Source organism: Scophthalmus maximus, chromosome 8, assembly GCF_022379125.1.
Source record: "Scophthalmus maximus strain ysfricsl-2021 chromosome 8, ASM2237912v1, whole genome shotgun sequence".
NCBI classification, from domain to species: Eukaryota; Metazoa; Chordata; class Actinopteri; order Pleuronectiformes; family Scophthalmidae; genus Scophthalmus; species Scophthalmus maximus.
The window spans coordinates 8389902-8414901 of record NC_061522.1 but is presented as its reverse complement, the minus strand read 5'-3'; the positions used below and the strand labels follow the sequence as shown (position 1 = coordinate 8414901).

The following is a 25000-nucleotide window of genomic DNA, read 5'->3' as shown; positions in this document are numbered from 1 at the left end:
TCTTCGACTCTGCCGTTGTCTCGTCCTGCTGAATGTTTTAGGAAGCCAGTTCTCCACAACAATCTGTGTCACTAGCAGTTTCAATTTCTTCAAATACGAATACAAGGTGACTGAGTCCACTGCCATACACTCATTGGGTTATTTAGTACCTGCCTCCAGGTAGGAAACTCTTAGACTTGGTATAGACTATAAATAAAACACAAAGCACTTTTTCCCCTAAACAGTATCTTTCCTGTCAGGGACTCCTTGTGGACACCAACATATGTACAAAAACACACAGACATATAAATACACACACACCGACATCCAGACAGACACATTCGTTAATCCGACAGCCAGGAGACTTCTTTTGGTGAATTCAGACATAGCAGCAGCCAGTGAAGGTGCACTGGACACCTGATTAGGTGCATGTGTCTGTATGTCTGTATATTTACTGTGTGGAAAAGTGCAGTATATTGCACTTGTACACACGGGTCAGAGAGCCTCCCTCTAGTGTTGCTACCTAGGAAGTGGCCCTTGTGCTCCTACCCAGGCATCTGATTGCCGAGGCCTAACGAGACCTTAGACTCAGACATAGCAGTAAAGGCACACGCAGGCGCACACACACACACACACACACACACACACACACACACACACACACACACACACACACCACATACTGTTGTGTGAATGAGTGGACTTGTTGAGGGAATTGTTGTCTTCCTGTTTTTTCCTCCTTCCTTGTGCAGTATTAATGCCACTCCTCCAGAGAAAGTTGCAGCCAACTGACTGGCCAAAGCCAGGTCTTGTTGCCCTCTCTGGAAAGGGCAAGAGGTGATGGACTTTGGACTTGTTCCAGCCGGTCCTGGCCAACTCTCCAACTAAAACTCTCTGCTTGTAATTGGCTTAGGACGGCCTCCACAGGGGCCATCATGTGAGAAGTAGCATGGCGGTTTCACAGAAACTTGTTTGTGTTGCTCTGTCTCCTGATCTTTTGGCCATTCGGTCCTTCCCTTGTGGCTTCCTTCCTTGCCTCCTTACCATCCCTAATTCCTACTTCCTTATTCCTTCCATTCTAACCCTAACCCTAACCCGCTTATTCTCTCTTATGTTCCTTTTTATATTCCACTACTCATTGTGTTCTTAGTTTTAATTTGGATTGTGAGCTTCTAAATGTCTTAATGACTGGCTATAGTAGTTGCAATATATACCAGATGTTGTAGCCCTCAAATATATAACATTAGACAGTAATAGACTTGTAGTCCATGTCTCAGCCTAAGTGGAACATGTGCACAACAACATAGTGACAATTTTACCACTGGCACCAGCATCATTTTATCCTCATAGATGTCTGTCAGCAACAGAATGTAACCCCTTTTACCTTTCTTCATCTTAAAGGATGATTCCTATTCATTACAACTTTGGTCAGTTATTATGACAGTAACAGCTAAGATATGAGAGCAGAGGCGATATCACTGACACTCAGTCCAATGTGCAAAACATGTCAGCGGTCAGATGATCACGTGTTGTAGATGACAAAAAATTTAGCCAGATTATCTAAACCCTCATGGAAAGGTCAAAGTTGAATCCGAAAGTCAGTCTGTGATCTATAACGGATGTTTTAGATCATAGACATTTACTGTACTTACATTTTTTTCTTTAAGATTCGTAAATGAGACCTAATTTGTAATCAACTGTAATCCCCTTCGAAGGTGTCATAAGAACCTTAAAAAGCTCAGGTGACAGGTGAAGTATTCCCGCCTTGTCCCGCCGAGTTTAGCTCTTGACGAAATGTACTAGTCATGCATATCATCTAAGTGTTGGATCCTTTGGTTGCTTGGATTATCTACCTCCCTCATTATCATTTCTCCCCCATTTGCTTCACTTTTCAGTGCACTGAGACATCGTCCCCCCAAATTTACCAGCTTTATCTCTTTAAGTGTGGAATCACCTGCCCGCCTCTAACATGGAAGGGGCTGGGATTATCACAGGATTAGGGAACGCAACAGACATCACTGACTGAAACCCAGACTATTTACATTTGAATGATAGCTGTACCACATATCACACCCCAAAAAAAATATAGCCAGCAGGATGAATACAATGTGACTGAGGAGATGCTACGGTAACTCAACTGAACTTTATTTTATAGTACCTTTCATACATTACACCTTTCATGCATGACAAAGTTAAAAACAAGAAAAAGGTCAACAATTCAAAATGAAGTAAACGCAGGGGATAAAAATAAATAACCAGCCTTTAGACAGTAATGGTGAGTACAAGCTGTTGTTGCATGCTGGTAAAATTAACAGGGAAAATGGAAGTATTGCCATTAAAATCCAAATTAGGTAAAGAAGTTTCTACAGGATTAATTGAATTGAGCTTGGCAACAGTTTAAGCATATTAAGACAATGTTCGGTAATCAAAAAAATGTATATTAAACTTATACTAATGTTCAAAAGTGCAAAACTTATCAGCTGCTTACTGTGCCTCACTGGGGCCGACTTACAGACCAACTTCCAGAAAGTTACTGGCGTCTCTGAGACAAGGTGCATCATTAATGTGTGATACTCGACTTAACTGTTGTTCTGATGTGATAGAGAGAGAGAGAGAGCTGTCCTCCCTTCCAGCCTAATGGACCACCAATAGATCAGTCCATGTCAGTGTCATCTCTCACCGTGGCTGAAAATGGCCTACAAAATCAAAGCCTGTCTTACAGGAAGTGTCATCAATGCCACTCTTAATTCGTGCACCACTGCCACAGCAGCCACAGCCTCACTCTTCACTCCCTACACACCTCCCTCCTGCTCTCTCTCCCTATCACTCCCCCCCCCCCCCCCTCCCCCCCTCCCTGGGGATATGGCATGTGCGTCTTCAGCAGAACAGAGGAAACCTAAAACAAGAGGGATTCTATTAAAAGGTGTCAGCCAGCAACCAGATATCAATAACCTCCATGTATGCAGAGCAGAGAGCAAACCCCTGGGAATCTGCGGTTTCACTTGTGTGTGTGTGTGTGTTCCAGTATTTACCCAGTGAGTGCAGCATACATCTTCATGTATCATGTCTCCTATTTGTGCCATTAAGCATTCTTGATGTTTGATATGATACCAGATCAGCTAATTGTGGCAGTATTGAACCAAACGGACAGAGATGTGTTTCTGCCCCATATTTTCTTATTAAAAAATCTTCTTTTCTTTTTTTTTTGCTTAGCTCCACCACACACCGTGTGGTTGAAAGTGTTCACCTCAGATGTTTGTTAAGCATCATTGATACACTGTACGTTGTCCATGATCAGCGAGCGCCATTATCGTTCATCACTCTAAACCCAGCCACTCACCAAATGCCGAACTCCCTCTGTCCCAAGGTGCCCTCTGATTCTGCAGGAGGGCTTTATTATGCATGCCAATCACTGTGAGAATTAGGCCCTGTTGACCGAATAGCAGCATCATATGTTTCCTAATTACCATAGAAAAAGGACGGTTGTTTTTTCTTCCACAGACGTGATATTAAAACAGAGCCCATAGCTCTCTAGCTCTCCCATGGTTAACACATACTATTTCAAACCTATTTTTTACTTTGTCTCTGCGTTTATCTTTTTCATGTAAGACTTGTGTAAGTCAGCAGATTTTTTTTCCTAAATCAGTAATACATTTTTTCATTGGACAACAGAGAAAGCTTGGTTAGACTCAAACTTCCTCAGGCGAAAGTCAATTCATGTTGCACTATAACATATCTCCCATCCCTTTTTAATGCTCACTATCCTATAACACAAATCTTTCCTTGGTTGAAATAACGGTAGACAAAACTTTTATTTTTAGCTGTGCTATCATCAGCAGTACCCTAGCCCTACCCAATTCCATCTGTCGGTCAATTTGCAGAAGCTGACCTCTGACCTGGCTGGCGTGGTGCAGCAGAAGAAGGTTCTGGAGATGGAGCTGGAGCAGTGGAGGCAGATCACTTTCCCCCAGCAAACTGCACCACCTCCACCACCAATAGCACCTGTAAACGCAGAGTGCTCCTGCCAGGGCAGAACCATGCCCTCCCCAGCTAACCCTGCCCCCCAGGCCCTGGAGGCTGAGGTCAAACAACTTCAAGCCAAACTTAAGGTTAGTTGGTCTAAGACTTGTGTTTTTCAAATAGAGCTCCAGAGCGAATGGATTTTTTTCATGCTCTGTCTTTATGAGATAAATCGATTAATAGGATGATGGTATTAAAGATTGTTTATTTCCAATTTTGTGCACTGTGAAGCTTGACTGGATAATAACATGGATAGCAAGGGCATTCTTTAGAGTATTCATTATATTGGGCTCAAAAAAATGTTTGTAAGGAAACACTACATACATTATTGTATTTACAGTGGTACATCAGGCAAGTTTGTGAATAAAAGAAAAAAAATATTCAGATTTTTGAACACTTTAGTTTGAATTTCCTTTTTGTTGCTGTTTCATTACTTGCTGTGCAGTACCAGGCAGCACAGGATTACACATGCTTTTATGTTTTTCCCTGGTATTATTTTCTTTTTCAAACATCAATATTTCTGAGTCACTTTAATATCTCACTGGTTTGAATGCCCCGCAGTCCTTGAGGAGTTTAGAAACTCTGAAAGAAATGCTCAAGGTTTTACTTTCAAATCATGGTGTGTAAAAAAAAAACAGATTCTTGAGCCTTTCAATTTACATTTGACATCACCTCAAATTGCATGTGATTTCAACATGAATTAGCATTTCTTATCATTTGATCTTATTACGGAGTACCTGTCAGAAAGATGAGAAATGAGGAATAACAGCAGAGACGTGCCCTACATCACAGGGAATAAGGTGTGAGTGGTACCACAGTGTTATCACCCTCTCCGCAGCCAGCTCGTCAGTGTCACCAAGCAGATTGCTGCTGTCGTTACACACGGCCGCGGAAGTCATGTCAGGTGACACCAAAAGGGTTGGTTGAGGGATGCGCTGTGGGGGTGCATACACTGAGTGAGCGTGTTGTCAAAAGCTTGTACTGATACACTTCCCACCAGGGACATGGGGCCCTTTAAACCAAAGTGAACATGCACATTCAAATATCCATCAGTTTTATGATCAGAAGCCAACCTGTCATCATGGGCCATATGTCTCTGTTACTCAGGGCAAAGAGTACAGCACAAAAGTGGTGGAGTTTTCAAAAATCTCACCAGTATTACTAGTTTAAATGCAGTGAAAGCATCGTTAGTGACGGACATATGTCCAGTTATTCTCATGGACAGAAATGCACTGAAATATTTAAATTTTAATATATGTTGAAAAGCATATTAGTTATATCCCCATTAAAATATATTGAGCAGAAAATAGGTCCGCAAAATGATGCCCCCTAATTACTCCCCTTATCTCATCCACTTTTAAAAATGCAGTTTTCCTCTTAACCTCTTTTAGCACCTTCCACTCTCCCGCTGTAGCTATAATGAGGAAGCATACTGTGCATGACCTGTCATCAGTGGTGTCGTGAAAACCTTCCCCACCCCTTGTCGTACACACTCTAACACATTAACAAACGCGCACGCGCCGTGTGCCCTCCCCCTAGAGTGCAAGTGCGGAGGTCACGAGGCAGGTGGCAGCGAACAAAGCCCTGCGAGGCCAACTCCAGGAGAAGGAAGAGAAGCTCTGCCAGCTGCAGGACAAGTGAGTTTCACACCTTTCTCTTCATTACTATAACTTCATTCTCTTTGTGTTTCTTTCTGACCGATGCACTTCACTACAGCTCTTATTTCACATTTCTTATTTCTGCGCCCATCTCTCTCTCTGTCTTTGTCTCCTCATCTCACTGTGTCTCTGTCTGCATGTTTGCACATTCTGTGCAGCTCTCATCCGTAGTGTTTGATTCCACCCTGTGGCAGCACTCCGTCTGCTGCACTCCATTTATGCATGCCTCTCCTCTGCATGAATCATTCGTCAAATTATGCATGTTCTCATGAGCGAGGGTATAAGGGGAAAAAACTACTGAAAAAATTAGTGTGTATGCATATGTGTGCATGTGGGTGTCTTGTGTGTCATGTGGTGTGGTGTTGCATATGTGGGTAGCTGATGTGGAGTGCTGATCAAAGCATTGTATTGATTGTTTGTGTGCCGCAGGAGGGACCATTTTGGCCCATGACACTAAAACCCACACAGCATCGCTCTGGCCTGTGGGCCACAAGCCCTAATGAGATACATGGTTCACCTACTGTAGCACTCGTTGCATTATACAGTCAGAATGTATAGCTATAAACAATTCACTCAGGGAAACTGTCGAGATTTGCAAGGCTACATCATCATTCTGCATTAGGGTCTCATCTTTCAACTGGGAGAAAGGTCCAAAGAACGACTTGGCTTTTCTCCCTTTCGTTCTCTTTGTCTAGTATGCTGTGTCCTCTGCCTGCCGTTCTTAATAATGCATCCAGGGCATGTGTACAATCACAGTGGGTATGTGTTTGTGTGTGACCAAAACCAGTGGATCACAGTCAGACAGAGTGAACATCCCTCAGCTGAGTTTCCACGACAGCCTCAGCCTCTCCTCAGGCCCTTGTCACACACTCTCTCACACACACACACACACACACACACACTTACACACACTTGTAACTCGCCATCTCTTCTAGCCTACCACTCCATTTGCCTCCATGGAGGGACCCCTTCTCAGAATGAAAGGCATGTCTAGACGTCTCTGAAATATACATCTCAGCACACACACAGGGAGCAAGGCTGCTTCGCCTTAAAGAAGAGAAGGAGGAAAAGAAGAAATGAATTTCAAAGTACACCGGCATGTCCTCAGTCAATATCCGGCACTATGGCCCTGCCTTATTTATGAAGCTGCTTCTTTCATCTTTAGCACTGTTGTCTATCAGCCACATGAAACGTCCACCCGCACTTCATTCTTAACAATATACACAGAAATATGTGCTCTCACTCTCTCTCACGCACACACACTTTCAGACCACTGACTGTTATCATTACAATACACGCATGTTTGATGAACAATATCGCCAACAAGCTCAGAACAAAGGGAACAAACGTGTGAGTGATCGGGATAAAGTTTGAGTTCTTTCTCTCTTTCCTCTAACACTCATAAATAGAGATCACACGCTACAGCAGAAGCACCATATATCCCTCATTCTTTTTTATCCTCTATTCTTTTTGGGGTGCAGAAGAAGAGAACATCTAAAATAAATGTTGTCGATTTAATTGCCATTAGCACTGGGGCAAAGGGAGGTGCTGGGGCTCTTATTGCTGCTCTCTATCTTTAAGTCAACACCAGACAGTCATCTGAAAGGTTCAATATGGGTTTTCTCATTAATGGCCAAATCCATTGGGGTAACCAACCAGCGCTACTTCCCCCCAAAGTCCCCAGGCTAGACTCCTCTCTCATTTAATTTAATGTCACTCCAATAGGACAAGCTCACATTTATTTAGCCAGTCTGCCCGCAGGCACTCATCCACCTAGGGAGACAGGGACATTTACTTACACGAAAGCATTTGCTCTAGAGTTGCGTCATCTGTTTATTTAAAACACACAAGCCGTGATGTGTGTGAGAGATAAGAAATCCACTTCATCTTTGAAATTAAAAAAAAGAAGCAATTTAATTAAGTGCATCCTTATGATCTTTATTCTATTAGTTCAAATTCCCCAAGGTTTGGAAATGCCTCATATTTGCCTTTTATGAAAACAGAATAAAACATGCTAACGTACTGAGCCAATTTAAAACAAGGCGTCTCCACAATATGGCTTTGTAGAACGCTGGAATATTAAACATGTCAATACAGCAGGTTATTGATATAGGAAGTGACATGTGGTGCATGTTTGCTACAGATAAGATATGAATATGACCCTGTTTCTGTTTAGGATAAGTATTATATTCACAGTACAAAACACAAACAACTGTTTTTAGATCATATTCCCTTCATAATCAGTCCCTCCCAAACCAAGTTCCCTTGCTGATGTGTTTTTTTAGATGTGACTGCTGCAATGCTGAGCTGAAAATAATAAACATTTTAAATACTTGATTACGTGTTACAAGCAGTGTCACTGTTGATTCGAAATGTCGTTTGTCAAAGAGGACTCCCCAGTCACACTTGGAGCAGCATTCCTCACAAGAGTACTTGTTCTAATATATGCCAGTTAGAATTATATATGCATCCTTATTTCTCACCCCCCTCCACTTACCCAAACAGCATGCCAGTGTATTTAGTTGTCATAATGAGCTGTCATGCCTGATGCACTGCATGGGGACACTGTGCCTGCCAGCTTTGTGTGTGTGTGTGGCTGTGGCTGTGGCTGGTCTGCTATGTATATGCTTTATGTGAATGTGCCTGTGCATGAATATGACTGTATAGAATTGATACGCATTTATGCTTTATACCATATTTGTGCACCTTCTTTGTATGTTCGCAGGACGAGCCACACAGAGAGAGATGTCAACATGAAAAGGCAGCTGGTGGAGGACCTGAAGACGAGACTGAAGTTCCTGCAGGAGATGGAGAAGAGTTACAGAGGACAAGTGGAGGAGCTGGAGAAGAAGGTACACGCAGCTGACGCCGTCATCATGGCATCCTATTAGTTTGATACACTTTGATGGAATGACTGGGAATAATTAGCTATTGTAGTGCTCAGCATTTTTGTCATAGCCTAAAGACGGTGTCTCACCGCAAATCCATTTAAGTTACTGTTGAGTGTACTCATAAAATAAATATTAACGAGTTGATTTCAATGATTGTGTTTGTTCTGTTTTTTTCTTCCCATTCCCCCTTTACATCTTTCCAGGTGAAAACATTATCAGAGGAGGCCACCAACCGGAAGGCCCTCATTGAATCTCTAAAGAGAAGACTGAATGTCGCAACCACAGAGAAAAACCAGCATGAGGCCTCCAGCACAAAACTGAAAGAGGACCTGGAAAAAAAGGTTTGAAACATCTAAACTAACGGTTCTCATCCTGATCATATGATATGGATAATTAGAAATGTTGTGTTTTTCATTTGTTGGTTTGGTGCACTTATCTCTATTGTACCCATGCATTGTTGCGGTATACAGCATTTGTTGACCATTTTTGTTTTGTCATCATATTGGATCATATTTAACTGTATGTCATCAATAGCAAAGAAAGATGTGTAACATGAATTTTGAATGAATCTTTCCGCCCCAGCTGTCCTCTTTTTACCTTGGATCAAATCTAAAGAAAAATACTAAAATGTTAAAAACAACAAAACTGTTTTAAAATTATAAAATAATGTAATTAAATTAAACACTAAAAAAGTTTTAAAATTACCTAAATCATCAAAAACGTCCCCCTTTGCCTTTTCAAACTTTATATTTACTCCTCAAGCAGAAAAAAATACAAATGCCACAACATTTAATAATCAGTGAATTTTTGACTTAGTCACACCGTGAAGCCATGGGTCAGTGATCGATTTAATGATGTAATTTCTGCTGACCAGCTGCTGTTTTTCTATACAGGAGCAGCGGATTCATGCCCTACAGGCCCGTGTGGGGTCCAGTGAGCAGGGTTTGGCTGCACTGGAACAGACAGCCAATGAGCAAATGGAAAGGTTGACCCAGAAGAGTTCCCATGCCTTGGAAAGGCTCCAGAGACAGCTAGGCGTCGCCTACTCCCAGCTGGAGCAGCTCCATTCTTTCATCAAGGTACTGTACAAAAAGGGCACGAGGTCGAAGGCCAAGAATGCAGAAGTTTGAATGTTTGAAAGTGTGGTATTATTTGCCTGCAAGTTCTTCATCTGTGATTTGTGCGGGAGCACCATTTGCAAGATTTGGTTTAGGATTCTAACTATTGTAAATTGTGAAATGGTGAAGGCAGTATTCCTGCCATGCTGACTTCCGCAAATGAAAACTTGCTCATGGGACATAGATTGTCACCCTCCTTTATGTTGCCTGGATACCAGGGTCTGGTCAAGGGTCTGTCCTTTTCCAGAGTTGCCCATGCTGTTGTGAAAATACTCACCAGTCACCAGTGGCATTCTAATGTCTTGCCATTTTCCAGAGTTTCAGGGAATTGTCTATACGCGACTATCGCGTGACTCTTCCTCGAGCCTTTGCTTAAAAAACTAGTTCAAAGAATTCAGTTCTCTTGGAATCTCCGGTTTGGTTCCTTCAAATCTAACATGGCGTTAAAAACATTGATTATGACGAACAGCTCCCCTCATCTAAACCCCAGTGGCGTTTTGGTTCTGAACCTCTGTGCAAGTCCATATTTGCGCCATGTGCAACTGGTACCATGAAACTTAGGCTGCTGATGAACTTCTACAGCTGTATGTCGTGAACACTCAGGTAAAGAGAGGAGCAGAGCTGTCAACTGGTGGTTAGTAGGGATGGCATTGGAAACTGCTCGACAGACCCAGTGAAGTAATTGAAGGTGAACTTGGAAAGTCTGGATGAGGCCTCCTATAACTTATAGCTCTCAATGAATTGTTACTGTGTCCAGGTTTATGTTGGGGTGGGACATACGTCGCTAGTTTCAATCTTCTTCAATTCAGCATAATGTTCATTGTGTAAAATAGAAGATAAGAGCACCATAGAGCTCTCAGTCAGACCCTCCCCCAATTCTATGTCTGTTTTTTTGTTTTTCGTTTTTTAACCCAACATGGCGCGAGTCAAAATGTGAAACTCAAGGCTTTAAACGACAGCTCACAAACCAACGAGTGACATCACGGTGGGTTAACCCAGAGCTAGCACACACTGTCGGCATTACACATCCCACCTGGCCTGGGCGATGCCCCAGGATCCTCCAGGAGCTAATTGGGGATGTGGCTAGAAGGATTGACGTGGGTGCAACCTTGCTTATCCTGCCACCACAAGCATTTTTTCTATAAATGTCGGAAGGTTGATGTATATGTGCCATAATGCATGTGCACAGTTTGCACTTTTTAACAGTGTATAAGAAGACACTGGGCATCACTGTGAGGCTACTGTGTGCCCGATGGGAATGGGCACTATTGTCTTTGTGTAGGCCTAATCCATCACCCTGAGGTGTGTTGGTGGGACTGTGTCAGTCTATGTGTGTCTGGCAGTGACTGATAAAGACTGTCCATCAACTCACTTCGGCTGACGACTGTCTGTCAAAGAAGGAAAGGTCTTGGCAGAGATAGATAGTGGCAGCAGTATATCTGCACCAACATAAATCAAGTGGAAGATTAAGACACAGTTTGTTGCCAGTTTTGTCTTCAAATGCCAGAAATATTAGAAGTTACAGAAACAATTCTGGTCCCTGTACGGCTCACAAGAACTGGAGGTGGATTGGATGTTGATTATCATCCAATTCCTTTTCCAGCCTCTCCAGCCTCTCCTATCTTCCGTACAGCTGAACCTTTGACTGTGTGAAAGAGATCATGCAAATCAACATGTAACCAAAAATAGAAGCTGCATTATTCGCGAAAAACACACGTGCATGGAAATACAGTTCACACTCGTATTGCTCCTTCCCCCCATTCCCATAACCCTAGGCTGGTGGGGCCATTGTGTTGTTGTTGAGGATTCACATCATTGTTTGTCTCCCCCTAGCTCTTGTGATCCCCTATAAGAACACCAAGCCCTTTGATTGGACTGCCTGACGTCCAGAGGAGATTTACTCTTGTCATGTATTGATCAGGACCGGAGGGCTGTGCATGTGTGTGTATGGATGTGTCTGTGTGGGTCTTTATGAGCTTGTTTTTTTTTGTTCTTTGTGCGTGCGTGCGTGCGATTGTGTGTGTGTTTGTGTGTGGAGATTTTTTTTGTGTATGCCAGCAAACCCTTTTGGCCCCTGCACACGCCCCAGGCTGTAAGCACTGCTGTTGAACTGCTAAACAGTGGCCCTGCATGTAGTGACTACTGCACAATACACACACACACACACACACACACACACACACACACATACACACAAACAAGCACACACTAGAGGTACTTCTCTTACACAGAATATTTTGGTTCATTATTCCTGCTGAAGAGTAAAATTTTGTCACACTTAATATAAAAAAATAAATATTTTTTATGAATAAAATTGAAAAAAAGGGTGTATTTAATTACTGTTGGTCTTGGATATGCAGTATCTTTGAACAATGATATAACAATAGTTTTGTGTGCATATACATTTCATATATCTGAAATGTTTCGTCATAATTAGCCAGCTCGTTCAAGCTTTTAGGGTAAATAAACCTTCTTTCTTTTTCGGCGCCCGCCTGCATAATCTAACAAATTAAAAATCATTATTTCCCCTTTTCTGCTCTTCATGTTTTTGAATGGCCCTTTGTTTCGTCATGTGTGTGAAGAGGTTCAGTAGTGGCTATTTATTAAAGAGGATGTTTTTAGCTGCTCATTTGATCTCCATCCCCATGCCCTAATCCTTGTCCTGTCTAAATTGGCCCTCTGGCTGTAGTGATTGTGGTACCAGCCAGGCTAAGAGCTCTTAACACACACACACACACACACACAAACGCACACACAAACGCACGCATGTGTGTGTTTGGTTGAAAATCCTCCTTCCTCATTTTGTCTCTTCCAGGGGTGAGAATGAGTGATAAATTCACCCCTTAATCTCTGTCTAGATTATTCCAAATGCTGGGTTTAGGTCAATTGAATTCAACCCCTTGACGAGTGACAGTGAATATTTATTAGGCTGTAAATAAAAGAATAGGATGTCCGACTGTTAGTTAATGAGCTGTGTATTCCTTAAGGGTAAACACAGCTCTCAGCTGCCTTCCTCCTTCAGGAAATGAACAATGGTTAAAATTTCTGCTTGTCATCTTCAGTCAGTGCTGTTCTGCTCATTTTACATGGACACTCAAGTAGAAGGCCACGTGTGAAGGTGGTTTTGCAGTGCTGGCATTTTGAAGTTTAATTTAATTAAACTGGTCACACTCCTGTTACTTTGAAAGAGTAAATCAAAGCCAACTGGACCTGCTGACTTGGGTGAATTTTAGAGGACAATTCCCACTTTTTTTCTTATTATTTTTTTAAATTTTATATATACATACCATTGCTTTAATTTTTAATCTGTATGGGCTTTGTATACTGTGGTCCTGTTGGTTTTCTTACCTGTCCTATTTAAATGTCTGAATGTCTGAGCTATGCGTGTGTGTATTTGTGTGTTTTTTGATGATAGACAAACTGCAACACTCCACATATTGTCCGCTGCAGGCCTCTAACAACTCACTCAGCATGTGCCAGGGAGAACCACCACTTTCTCAACTGCATCTGTTCCAACTGTATGAAACGAGGATTTTTGAAATTGAGATGTTTATAGCCATTCAACATTGCTCATGTGTTATCACCCTCGTTACTGTAAACCAAATTCATACATATGTTTATACTTTTGTTTGTGTTTGTTTGTTCACAATGTACTTCTCGCCTGCTTAGTTATATTGTGCAATGTCCAGGAGTAAGTTGTACTTTTTTTTTTTTTTTTTTGTGTGTGCTGCGAGTTCTCCTGTCTCTGGCTTTCCCTCCTCTGACCATCTATTCCAAGGTCAGCTTTCCAGCAGGCTTACAGGGGAATGATACAGAAGATTATTGCCTCGATCAATAAGCTCAAAATGAAGCAAAGGGGAGTTTACTTTATTGACTTTCCTGTGTACAGTGGCAGTTTTAACATTTAATTGTCTCTCTGTATTTAGAGCAAACTCCCATTTAGTGCCAGACAACTGTGCCATCCCAGGCCTTCCTCGTCTCACTTGCCATTCACTTGGGCACCATTTGAAACAGCCCCTCGAAGCTTAATTATTAACAGTGTTATGCTGCCTTGTTGTACTGTGAGACATTCAGAAAGCAAATAAATAAATGAATGGCTGTATTTTCACTAGCTCACTGTCTTTCTCTCTCTGATGCATGATTCTCTGTTTGTGGAGATTTTAGCAAAACTTGGGGTAGGTTTGATATCAAAGCTCTGTTCCTTTCAATCGACAGGGCAACAAACCCTCAGGTCCATATTCCTACAAGGGAGCGTGAGGCGAAACCGAAGAGAATCTGAGTGTGTCAAACTCAATATTCCTCCATAATGTACTAGGCCTCTCTGGCTCATGCTTGATCAATTTCATTTATTCATCTGTCAGGCACAGCTATCCCTCTTGTTTTTCCATATCTATTTCATCATCCTCTTTTTTTTTTTTTTTATTCCTTCTTCTCCTCCCCCTTCAGGCCCTGGCCAGTGAAATACTTTTAGACGTTCAAGAGGTCAAGCAGCAGTTGATGAAGAGGAGGAGGTTGAGGCAGGCCAACGCTGTGGCAGTAAAGGGCGGCCTCTCAGCCAAGTCTATGATCAAAGCCAAGTCCATCGCGGCCTCCATTCTCAATATGTCAGAGAATGATCTCGCGGACATAATGGACACGGATCAGGTAAGGCCAAGGGACAGTGGGTCTACATTTTATATAAATGCTAACTTGAGGATCTATATCAAGTCCAGATTTTGCCTACAGCACTCAACATACCTATCATAGATTTTTCTGTTCTGTAGAATTTTGAAACGCCTCAAAAGTTTTCTGGGGGTTTTGCTTAGTGATTGCATCTCTTGGAAAGACATTATATCATCAATATTGATTCGTAACGTTGGGTCTCTTTTTTGTCCATTGAGAACAAATGAGTGGCAAGAAGCAACAGCAACTTTGGCCTCACCTCTGGAAACAGATGCTGTAGATTAGCGCTGGTGGAGGATGGCGAAAATAAGGAGAAACAGAAGCCCTCCGTTCTTCGTTCATTTCACCTGCATGTAATGGTATTTAGCCTTGCTGGAAATCTCTGCTTCTGTCTGACCTCCCCTTATTGATGAGTAGATAGACGTGGGCAGGTGAGCAAGGCTGAGCAACTAGTAATGTTTTTTAAAGGTGAACCACGCACCAAGGCATGACTCTCATAAGGTGGGAAGTTGCAGTGTAACGGAGAGGGATGTGGCTTCATGTTTAAAACCGGTATCCTTGCTCTCAACAAGATCAAAAACCTGTCAACACCTGAAGCACCTGTCAACTTGATACAGGATTTATCATGGCACAAGTTGAGTGAGTACAACTCTTTTCTCATTGGTGAAAGCAGTTGTTGAACAGAAAATTCTTGCTATTTTCCTGCAATCTGCTTGAAGAAGTCTTGAGTTTCACACTCTTTCCCAAATTGGTGGGTCCTTTCTGCACCATAGATCATCCCAGCCGTGTCGTCAATTAGCAACTCCATGTTACAATCAACCTCCCATCCTTGGGGACTTTCCTCCCATCTATCACGAGATGAGAGACGGCGCACCAGGCACTTACTCACACTTGAAACCAATTTTAGCCCTCTGCAGCCCAGCTCCACCCAGGAGATGACAGGGAACTGTTTCTCACTTGACAAAAAGTCCCACTCATCAGTGCTGAAACCGCTGTGGGTAAAGTCATTCGCTTCCTCACCTCTTGTAGTCTCTGCCCCATTAATGGTGGTTAATAGCTGCTTGGTGCCTTAACATGGTTAGTGTGTTTTCCTTGTTAATTGAACATGCAAAGGTCACTGATCCACCAATTAATTGTAAATGTGACACGTTGTCAGAAATGTTGATGTAAATGTGGTCAGTCTTGTTGAAATTAGTTCATGACGTGTGATTCACAATTGTGATGTGTTTTGTGCTTTTGCACATTCTTTGTAGATCGAATGCTTATCTTCGGACTCGAGGACATGACATGCGGTTATCAGGATTTCCTGTTAGTCATGTACAAGTTCGACACAAGTGAATTTGTTTATTAATTTGGTTGTGCCACACCAGTGTGCTGAATAAGAGCACAGGGCTCCCTGGGATTGCTTTTACTTTTCAGTTTTACTTTTAAATGAGAATGCTTCATTGCCAACTTAGCTACTTTTCTTTAATGTGGCAGATCTTTCCTGTCAACAATTTTCGCAGAAGTTTTCAACAACATCATTTCAGGCATTGGTATTGGTACTCGATTTGGAAATCATTTTTCTGGCATATCAAATTGTTTAGATGTATTATTCCTAGCTGTGATTATAATTTATTTATTATATATGTGGAGGAATTTGGGAACAGATGACCTTCATGTAATTACCACCATCTCGTCTGGAGGCTACATATCTTCTTTTCTCCTGAGCATTCCTCTTCTCCTACATTTTTTTTTTTTCGTTTGGTTTAATTTAATTTTTAATTTTTTACTTTAATAATTGATTTTCAATAAAATAAAATAAGATAAATAATACAGAAACTTCCAGCCGCCTCATTCCACATTTACACACATGAAGACATAAACAAAATCAATGAACTGTATGTACATAGATGCAAAGAAGGCGTGCCTACCTACTCCACACATGTATCATGCTGCACACTGTTATTTCCCTCTATCCATTCCATAGCATGCAACTGAGAACCAGAGGGCAGAGCAGCTCTCGGCTCCCTGGGCAACTAGTTTTGAAGTTAATGATCCAGATGTAATAAGGCTATAATTGCCAGGCCAGTTTGTTTTGCACCTAATGTTAGATGGAGGGTCTGTGCTTTGTTATATATCCACCAAGGGTGGACAAGCGCACCGACCGACTCTCACGCGCATACACTTTTTCACACACCGTGTTCAACCCCTGTGGGAGGCTTGAAGGCAGCAGTCGCAGGAAGGCTTTCTTCTCTCACCCTCTTTCTCACATCACTAATGTAACCACACACAAACTCCCCCCCCTTGATCTTCTTCTACTTCTCAGTTACTCTAAGCACCAGTCACTAATTAGGCATATACTGAAATTAGCCTAGCTTTAGTGCTGTCACCAGGTTTACATATAGAGGGTTCCAGGAAGCAGGGGACTGCAAAGGTTAAACACAAACTGAATCCAACTGTCAATTATCCAGCCCGAGGGCCCCTCGCAGTTACATAGTGTGACTCGGACATATTGTGTCAGAAATGCTCCGGCTGTTTACCACACAAACCAAGTACAGTGAAAACAAGCTGTTGGATTTTCCCATTTCTTTCATCATATTGAATTTTATTCACATGGAATTCATGCAACATGTACAGTCAGCTGCTGCGCAAAATAACTGCACACATCAAGACGGTGTTTGATATGTTCTGACCTTCCCTAAGCATTAACATTGCAAATATTTTTCTCAGAGGAGGATTTTCATAATTGGTCAGATTTGTCCTTAGTCGTTTGACTTGCTATGAATATCGGGTAATCTTCACAACACACTCTGGTGAAGTCGGCACCCGAAGCCGACTATCAAAGTTCACATAAAGTCTTCGTGAGCTGCCATGCGGACTTGTGGCTCTAGACAGCCTGTGCCACTCTAGACTTCACAGGATTGTCTGTTAGGTCTTTCAGTCTGCAAGTGCGAGGGGTTTCTTAATTCTGCTGCACACACACACAAATACACACCTCTCCCCTGCCCTCCCTGTGTCCCTGTGTGAGCTAGTGCAAGGCTTGTCACATCATTTCCAGCAGCAAACACCTGGGGTTCAAAGTGAAGAGATAGCACATTAGTGCTGAGGTGTACACGGCCATGCAGTCGCTCTTCACCCTGTTCATTAGCACTAACAAGGCTACCACTCTGTTAGGTCTTTATACATGAGTAGCATGAAAACATATACTGGCGTACCCTGCCACTGAATCTCCTGGGAGCTTCTTCAAGGTCCTGGCTGGTGTGATGTTACAGTTCCGCCTTAAAGCAGGACACACACACACACACACGGGCGAGTGTTAGGATACAGTGGCAGGTTTGCTTTAGAAACACAGAGTATGAGGGATACGTTTAGTCTTACTTGACTTTTTTATACAATTCATCCACATACAAAAGAAGTATGCTCTCAATACATTGGCATGATGTCTATCACCATGAGTATTTTCATATTTGCTGATGTTGTTTACAGGGAACAGAGGCTCATTCAGAGGGTCCAAGGGACCAGCAGTGGCTGGACCAGCTTAACTACATCCTGCAGCAAAAGGTGAGGCTCACCCGTCTGCAGCAACACTACTCACTCCTTCACACTGTCAGTAATAAAAAGTCTTCTGCAAAATACCACCAGCCTCCCTTCATTGTAAAAAAAATTGTCATCCTACTGTAGCTTTTAGGCTACATCCATACTACTTCGTCTTCGTTTTAAAACGAAATACTATAAACAAGAAACAACAATGGTGAAAAGAAGAAGCAGGTATTTCTTTTCTTTGTGGGGCGAAGACGAGGTGGAACTGTTACTAACAGTAAGTGCTTGCAACATTTTGCATTCACGGCTGGTGGTTGAGTCTGGACCAAACCAATCGGGATGGGAGTGCAGGTACTGCGTTTCCAAACTGTTTCCAAACTTCAGAGTTTTCAATCTAAAGCGGGGAAAGCAGAATTTCAAAATTTTCAGTGTTGAGGTAATAGAAAAGTGGCAGGAAATGTTTTTGTTGATGGTTGAAGTTGATGGTAGCAAAAATAAATTGAATTGCATTTAAATGTTACACTGGCAGATGTGAACATTTACTTATTATTAAGCGGTATGCACAATTTTCAAAATGGGCTCATTATTGCCATTGATTTTTTAAATATTTTACAGAGCAATACCTTAAAAGGAGGTGTTTGGTAATATATTATTTCAAGTTACAGTGTCAGTTCAGGATTGAATAATAATGCAATAAAACACTGTGTATCTAAGTACAAATGATTAAAATGGCAATGGCTCATATTGTTAATGCAAAGTCTTTTTCAAGTTTGATCTGTAGTGTTTGTATTTCTATAGTTGTGGGGCATTTTTTGTCCAGGAACCTGTCATACCAAATATTTTAGCCTACCATTGCAGGTACGGTGCTCTGTCAGTCTTGAATGTAGAAACCACTGGATACTGGTTGAACCCAAATTCAGTAAATGGAGGATGAAATTTTGTCCCCACACAAACGTGTCGCGCTCCAGACTTTGAAACAATGATGCAAAAGATATAACAAAATAGAAAAACATCTATATCCTCACTGTGTGTGAGTCTTGTTGTGCACAGCCACTCATCTGTGAGTGCTCTGCTGGAGCTTTGCTGGAGTGCTGTCAACGTCTGCTCGCTGTGATATGTGTATGATTGAGAGTGTCGAGTGTGTGTGTGTGTCTTGTCTGTGTTCTTGTCAGCGGCTGCCGCAGGCACTCATGCGTCACCTCCGCACCACGACACACACCAGACACTGTTCTCTTGTTCCCCAGATCTTCTTCTGACCTTTCCACCTTCCTCTCCCTCTCCCACACACACAGACACACACACACACACACACACACACACACACACACACACACCCGCACATACAAAACACAACTGAATCCATGTTTTTCCCTTCTAGCTGGACAGCTCTCAGTCCCTGCTCTATGTCTTTCTGCCATCCTCCACTGTCCCGCATTCCTCTCTCTCTCTCTCTCTCTCTCTCTCTCTCTCTTTCTTTCTTTCTCTCTCTCTCTCTCCCTCTCTCTCTCTCTGGCTCAGACCCCGAGGCAGCTTGTTAGTGGGGAACTAAATATTGATTTGGCGGGCCTGTCGATGCCGGGAGAATGAGCTAGTGTCCACCAGAGACCTCGGCACCAGCAGCCTGCTATCGACGTTTTCCGTGGGCAGAACAGGGGCGGTGGAGGACGGGGTGGGGGGGGCATGGAGGAGGAGAAGAGCGGAGTATGACAAGGCTGAGACTTGCCCCCAGGTCCCTGTGGGGACCGCTGGGACCACCGCAGTCATCCCCCCCCCCTCACTGAAACAGACTTTTTCTATCCCTTTTCAAGTCCATCTTGTTCTGTTTTTTTGTTTATTTATATTTTTTCTTCTCTCTTAACTAACAGTTTCCTCTTGCTCTCTGGTTTTTAAAAGCGTACTGTCATATCAAGGGGGACGTCTGCCTCTGTCCTCTTCCTTATCTTTTGTATTTCTGACTTTTTTTCCTTTTGGTGTCTATCTTAGTCAGTTTAGCTAGATCTCCTTCTGTGACTGCAACACACTGAGACTGAGAAGCCAGCATTTTCTCAGTGAGGGGAAACACTTCTAGAACTATCACACTGAACCCCCTTGATTTCTCTACTCTCTGTCATAGCTTATGAAAGGCTCACCAAGCAGAACATCTGTGAAGTGGAAGGGCCAGGCCTGTCACCCTGCCTGTGACACTAATAACACACTACCCTAATAATGATATGATCTTACCCCTGAGCTGCACTCGCACACACAGGTCTTTGGATAAAAAGACAGAGACAGAAATAGACCCAGTGAAAGGAAAGATGAGAGAGAGATCCATGTCCTTAACTGGCTGGCTGTCACCGAAAGAGGATGATGTTATGTCCATCTGTGTGTGTGGGTATATGTGTACCCATTTGTGTGTGCATGTGCACACTCACGACAGCCTCATCCTGTCACTGTCAGTGCCTAATGGAGCTGCCAGTGGGACAGCACTTTATTATCTCAGTGGCCCTGTCAATAGCAAACCCATCACTCACTCTGTGTTGTATCTCTGTGTGTGTGTGCGCGCATATGTGATAGACCAGAAGAGTGGTTTGTGTGTATCTGTGTGTGGGCCATTGTTCGCCATCACTGTCATGCACTGCCACATGTCAACATAACAAGAAAGAGAGACATCCGTAACACAACGGCAAACACAAAGTGTGTTGTGGAGAAATTTGTCCGTATATGTTGAGTTACTGCTCCTTTCATGGCAACGAAGTGGCATAGATTTCTGGAGGCCCCTCACCGCTGCCCCACATGTCCACTCAAAACCAAATGAAACATTGCGTTCATTTCCTCGTCTCTCACCTCCACTGGTGAGTTAATGAAATCAAACCCTACGCCTCTCAGTAGAGAGCCACCATAAGCAGCGCTCCATAGCCAGGATCGAGGGACGGTGCTATCTAATAATCATGAGCAGGCCAGGGGGTGCACTGTATGGCTCCACAGCAACCCACCATGAATAAGGCCAGCAGTGAAGATGGAGTGTCCACGTGGGCCGTAGGGTCCAGGCACCGACCCGGGGAAGCATTGATTTAATTGCCTTTGGTTTATTTGTGGAGTCCTAATTATTGACTGGAGGTAGAATTTAATGGGCCAAGTCTTTATGAAGACAGGGAAATGACTGGCTTCTGCTGCTGGCCAATAATGAACAGGAGGAGCATGTGCATGCAAGCGTGTGCACACGCACGAGAACACACACATTCCCCCCAGATCATTTTTCAGACTCATTTTGTACACACACATACCCATCTCAAGCCTCATGACAGCATAATAACATTTAAAAAGTCATTGACTCTGTTGATTTCTTTATGAGAGGACAGTGGTTTGGTTTACTAGTATGGGGTGGCGCTGAGGGCCCGCTAATATTTACCTCACAATCACACCCGGGGGAGACGTACAGGCATCACTTCTTATCAGCCTCCAAACTATAACAAGCAGGCGAACATTACATTAGGACAGTAGTGGAGACGGGCTGGACCAATCTGGACTGGACACATTATAAAACACCAACGGTGTTTATGGATGGACAACAGGGCGGAAATGATTCTTGTAATTTCAAGCCCTTATTGAACTTGGGGGAGAGTTTGCTGTAGCTCATTGCTTCAACAGTAAAGGACATGATTTTTATGACGTTTAATAACGGTCTTTATTTATGTCACTTCTTGACAAAGCCTCTCACCATATTAGCACTTCTCAGGGCATTACATCATTAGCACTCAGTATTAAACAACAAAGGCTCCATACTTGGAGCCTTCCTGTGCTGATGTACTGAGAAAGTTTTCTGTTGTTGTCGGTGCTGTGAGAGTGAGGGGTGGTGTGGTGTGTTGTGTTGTGTGGCTCATTATGCCTCTGTAATGACAAGGAACAGCTCTGAGTCCCACATTTCTCTCCGAAGGAAAGTGACTCTAATTAACTCTCATTTAATGATTGAGCTAATTAAATCAGCCACTCTTTTTCTGCCTCTGTGAGTGTGTTTGTATTTGTGCAGAGGGGACTCGAGCTGAGCCTTTGTACTGTAAATATGTCACTGGAACAGCGGTGGGGGCTTGGACAGGGGGTTCCCCAGAGCAGGATGGTTATAAAGTTGTTGTTAATAGCATAGCACAGTTGTGACTTATTCAGCGTGTTCAATTTCTCACGAATAGAAACGGCACCTATAGCTTGTTTGGGACTGTTCCTTTGCCGTTACAGGGTTGGGGTCATTACTTAACCAGGCAGACCACCACAGTGTTGCAAACTGCACATTTCACGAGGTTGGATCGGTTGTGAATAGACCAGGTGAATAATATTATTATTCTTGAGGTGTGACACTGTTTTGGAGCTTTAAGGTTACTGCCGGTCTGATTGCACCCAGGGGTTCATGCTTTGGAGCTCAGCGGACTCTTAAAGTTAGCACATCAAGAGAATTAATGTCGACATTTCCTCGGTGAATAAATGGCTCGATGTGTAACATTCCCTTATGTCACTGAGAAAACACTGAAAGGCAATCGTTTTACCTCCGTCTCGTTTTGTATGTGACAGTTTGCTGTTGGCACAGCCATTTTTGTTGATTGTCACTGCTTCACAGTACATTACCTCGGCCAATGAGCCGTACTGTTAATCACGGCCGTGTTCTTGATTGCTGAATTCTACCTAAAGGTTGCATCTCTTTTGTATGGATATCACCTTTCTATATTTATACCCCAGTTGTGTCTGGATCGCCTCATTTTCACACCACCTAATGAGTAGGAACCTGAAACAAAGACCCGGTGCTTCCCTGTGTTTAATCTTTTGTGTATTTAGGTCAGATCCCTAACAAATGCATGTTGCGCACTGAAATGATGTTTCCAAACAACTTATCAGGAAAAGGAGAGATTTTTAATTACAGTATTTGTGGCCCCAAGTGTCCAATTCCCTTTCATATCAGTCTCTAGTGGCCTAAAGGGAGAAAAGAGAGGGATCTGTTCCGCTGCAGGGGTAGGTAATTACGAAGGAGAGGGAGAGAATAGACCTGTCGGTGCTTTAGTGGTTTTCTTACCTGAGCCCCTTTCTGCAAATGTGACATATTCATTATCGGAGATAATCAAATGCAAGACTTTTTAGTATGGTGCCTTTGTGCTTGTTGTTGTTGTTGTTATTCCCCCTGTATCATAAATTTGATTTTCAAACAAAAGTGAGAAGATCAAAGATCAAAGAGCTGGTTTCCCCCTCTGTGATAAAACTACTATAACTACTTCTCCCTTACCTTGAATAGTGGCCTAGATTGGAGACAGCTCACCAGCCAGGGACAACGATTTATATTAGGAATCCTTCAGCACTCCAAAAAAAAAAAAACTGTCAAATGTGACACCTTGCTATTTAGTTATTATGACACAAATCCACAAATAGTAATTATGTCACAGGTATACAGGAACACACACTTTAGGACCAAAACGTTGCTCCTACTGACAACATCGACCTAATTATATATGGCTGTTACGATTATATTGATAAGTTGGTAAAAAACAAAAACACTCCGTAGTTATTTGCTGAGGACATGCAGAAATTTGGCTGATGCACACACTTATATCTCTTTTAGTCTCTCTGACTGCCCCCTCCCCCCTCCCCCTCGCTCTTACTCATTTAGATATCCAGCAGACAGACACAATCTCTGCAGCCACGCACAAACCGGGCCCCTGCGATAAGCCATTCCAAGGGAGAAGACAAAAGAGCTGGAATGATCGATCTTTTAAGGAAGAAAAAAAAAGAAGAAGTTGGTGTGTGTAATGCCACTACCAGACAATGGTCACTGGAGGGCTGCAACTTTGAGCTGCCCCTCGCCTTGAGGTGTGCCCCGGGCTATAGAATAGCAATGTCACTTAATTGGCTCATAAAAACACCTTTTGCTTGCAGCCCCTTTCGCACACACACACTCGCACACACACACACCTACACAAATATATAGAGTATCTACACACACTTGGCAGTGTCAGTGGCTTTACACGTCAGATCACTTCAGAAACACGTTCATGAAATCATACCTAGACAAAAGGTCTGCTCTGCAGGGCCTGTTGAATAGTAATGGGCGTGAGTTAGCATGGCTTAATGCTACAGCGGCTATTTCAGTGTTGCCAAAGGGGACAGGACCTCTTGCAAAACAGTGGTCGTGTTGCCCAGCGCTGGCTCTGGTCTGCCAAAGGGGACAGGGGCCTGACTAAATCAACTGTAGCATAACATTACTGCCAGTTCCTAACGCTGCCTTAAGCAGCCCAGGGGATCCCGTAGAGCAGCTGCATCACAGCTTACCTCCAACCACCCTGCAGGGTATCGGTCCCGAACGAATGTGGCAGTTAGATGAAAGGGAACCGCTGGTCTTGCTTGTGCCATTTGTGAGCCTTGAGTGTGAATGTTTGTGTTTCCTTGTGCCAGAAAATCTCCCATGATGTGACTCACAAAGAGTGGGGAGTCGGAATCAGAACGAGAGGTGTTTTACTTTAATACGGCGGAATAATTTATCAGACAAGAGACTAAAATGTTCTCTCACTGAACCTGGTGACATAAATCATCTTTAATGAAGCATTATAAAGATATTCATGCTGTCGGTTCTCCGCTCATGAGTTTCTGAGCTTTTGATGATGGGGTTCAGGGGGGCACCCATGTGGTTGAGGGGTTACGACACTGACCGTGACCTGCAATGTACCCAGTTGGAGTCTAGCTCGGGACTTGTGTTGCATCTCTTTTTCTTTTATTTCCCTTCGTATTGCTACTGTCTGCGATAAAGGCGTAAAATGACCCGCCAAAATTTATAGACAGAAATTACAGTTTTATCATGCTTCAGGTTTAAATCATACTCATGTTAGCTTTATCTAGATCATGTTTACCTGTTAGTGTTGTTTACCCATATTCCCATATTTGTACTTTTAATGATCCAGTCTCCCTCTTTGCTGTCCCATAGAGCCTTGTGTTGTGGCTGTGTCTCTATTTTAGTGGTGGTTGTTTGCATAGTTAGTGGCTCTAAGTGCAATTAGCTGATCAGTAAAGTGTGTGTGTGTGTGTGTGTGTGTGTGTGTGTGTGTGTGTGTGTGTGTGTGTGTGTGTGTGTGTGTGTGTGTGTGTGTGTGTGTGTGTGTGTGTGTGTGTGTGTGTGTGTGTGTGTGTGTGTGTGTGTGTGTGT

General features: G+C 42.9%; 1 protein-coding gene across 5 annotated transcripts in view; it reads left to right on the top strand.

The window, feature by feature from the left end:
- Window positions 1-25000, top strand: part of cntln (centlein, centrosomal protein) — a 93401-nt gene that overhangs the window by 65631 nt on the left and 2770 nt on the right. For 3 of the 5 annotated variants that reach the window (XM_047333929.1, XM_035637524.2, XM_035637525.2), the window contains 7 exons: window positions 3861-4088; window positions 5539-5636; window positions 8383-8509; window positions 8752-8889; window positions 9442-9627; window positions 14113-14310; window positions 17797-17871. In XM_047333929.1, coding sequence (XP_047189885.1) covers window positions 3861-4088; window positions 5539-5636; window positions 8383-8509; window positions 8752-8889; window positions 9442-9627; window positions 14113-14310; window positions 17797-17871 — 1050 coding nt within the window. Of the gene's footprint in view, window positions 1-3860; window positions 4089-5538; window positions 5637-8382; window positions 8510-8751; window positions 8890-9441; window positions 9628-13081; window positions 13946-14112; window positions 14311-17796; window positions 17872-25000 lie in introns of those variants that run through there. The other 2 variants (XR_004794281.2, XR_004794280.2) reach the window with 2 other exon arrangements.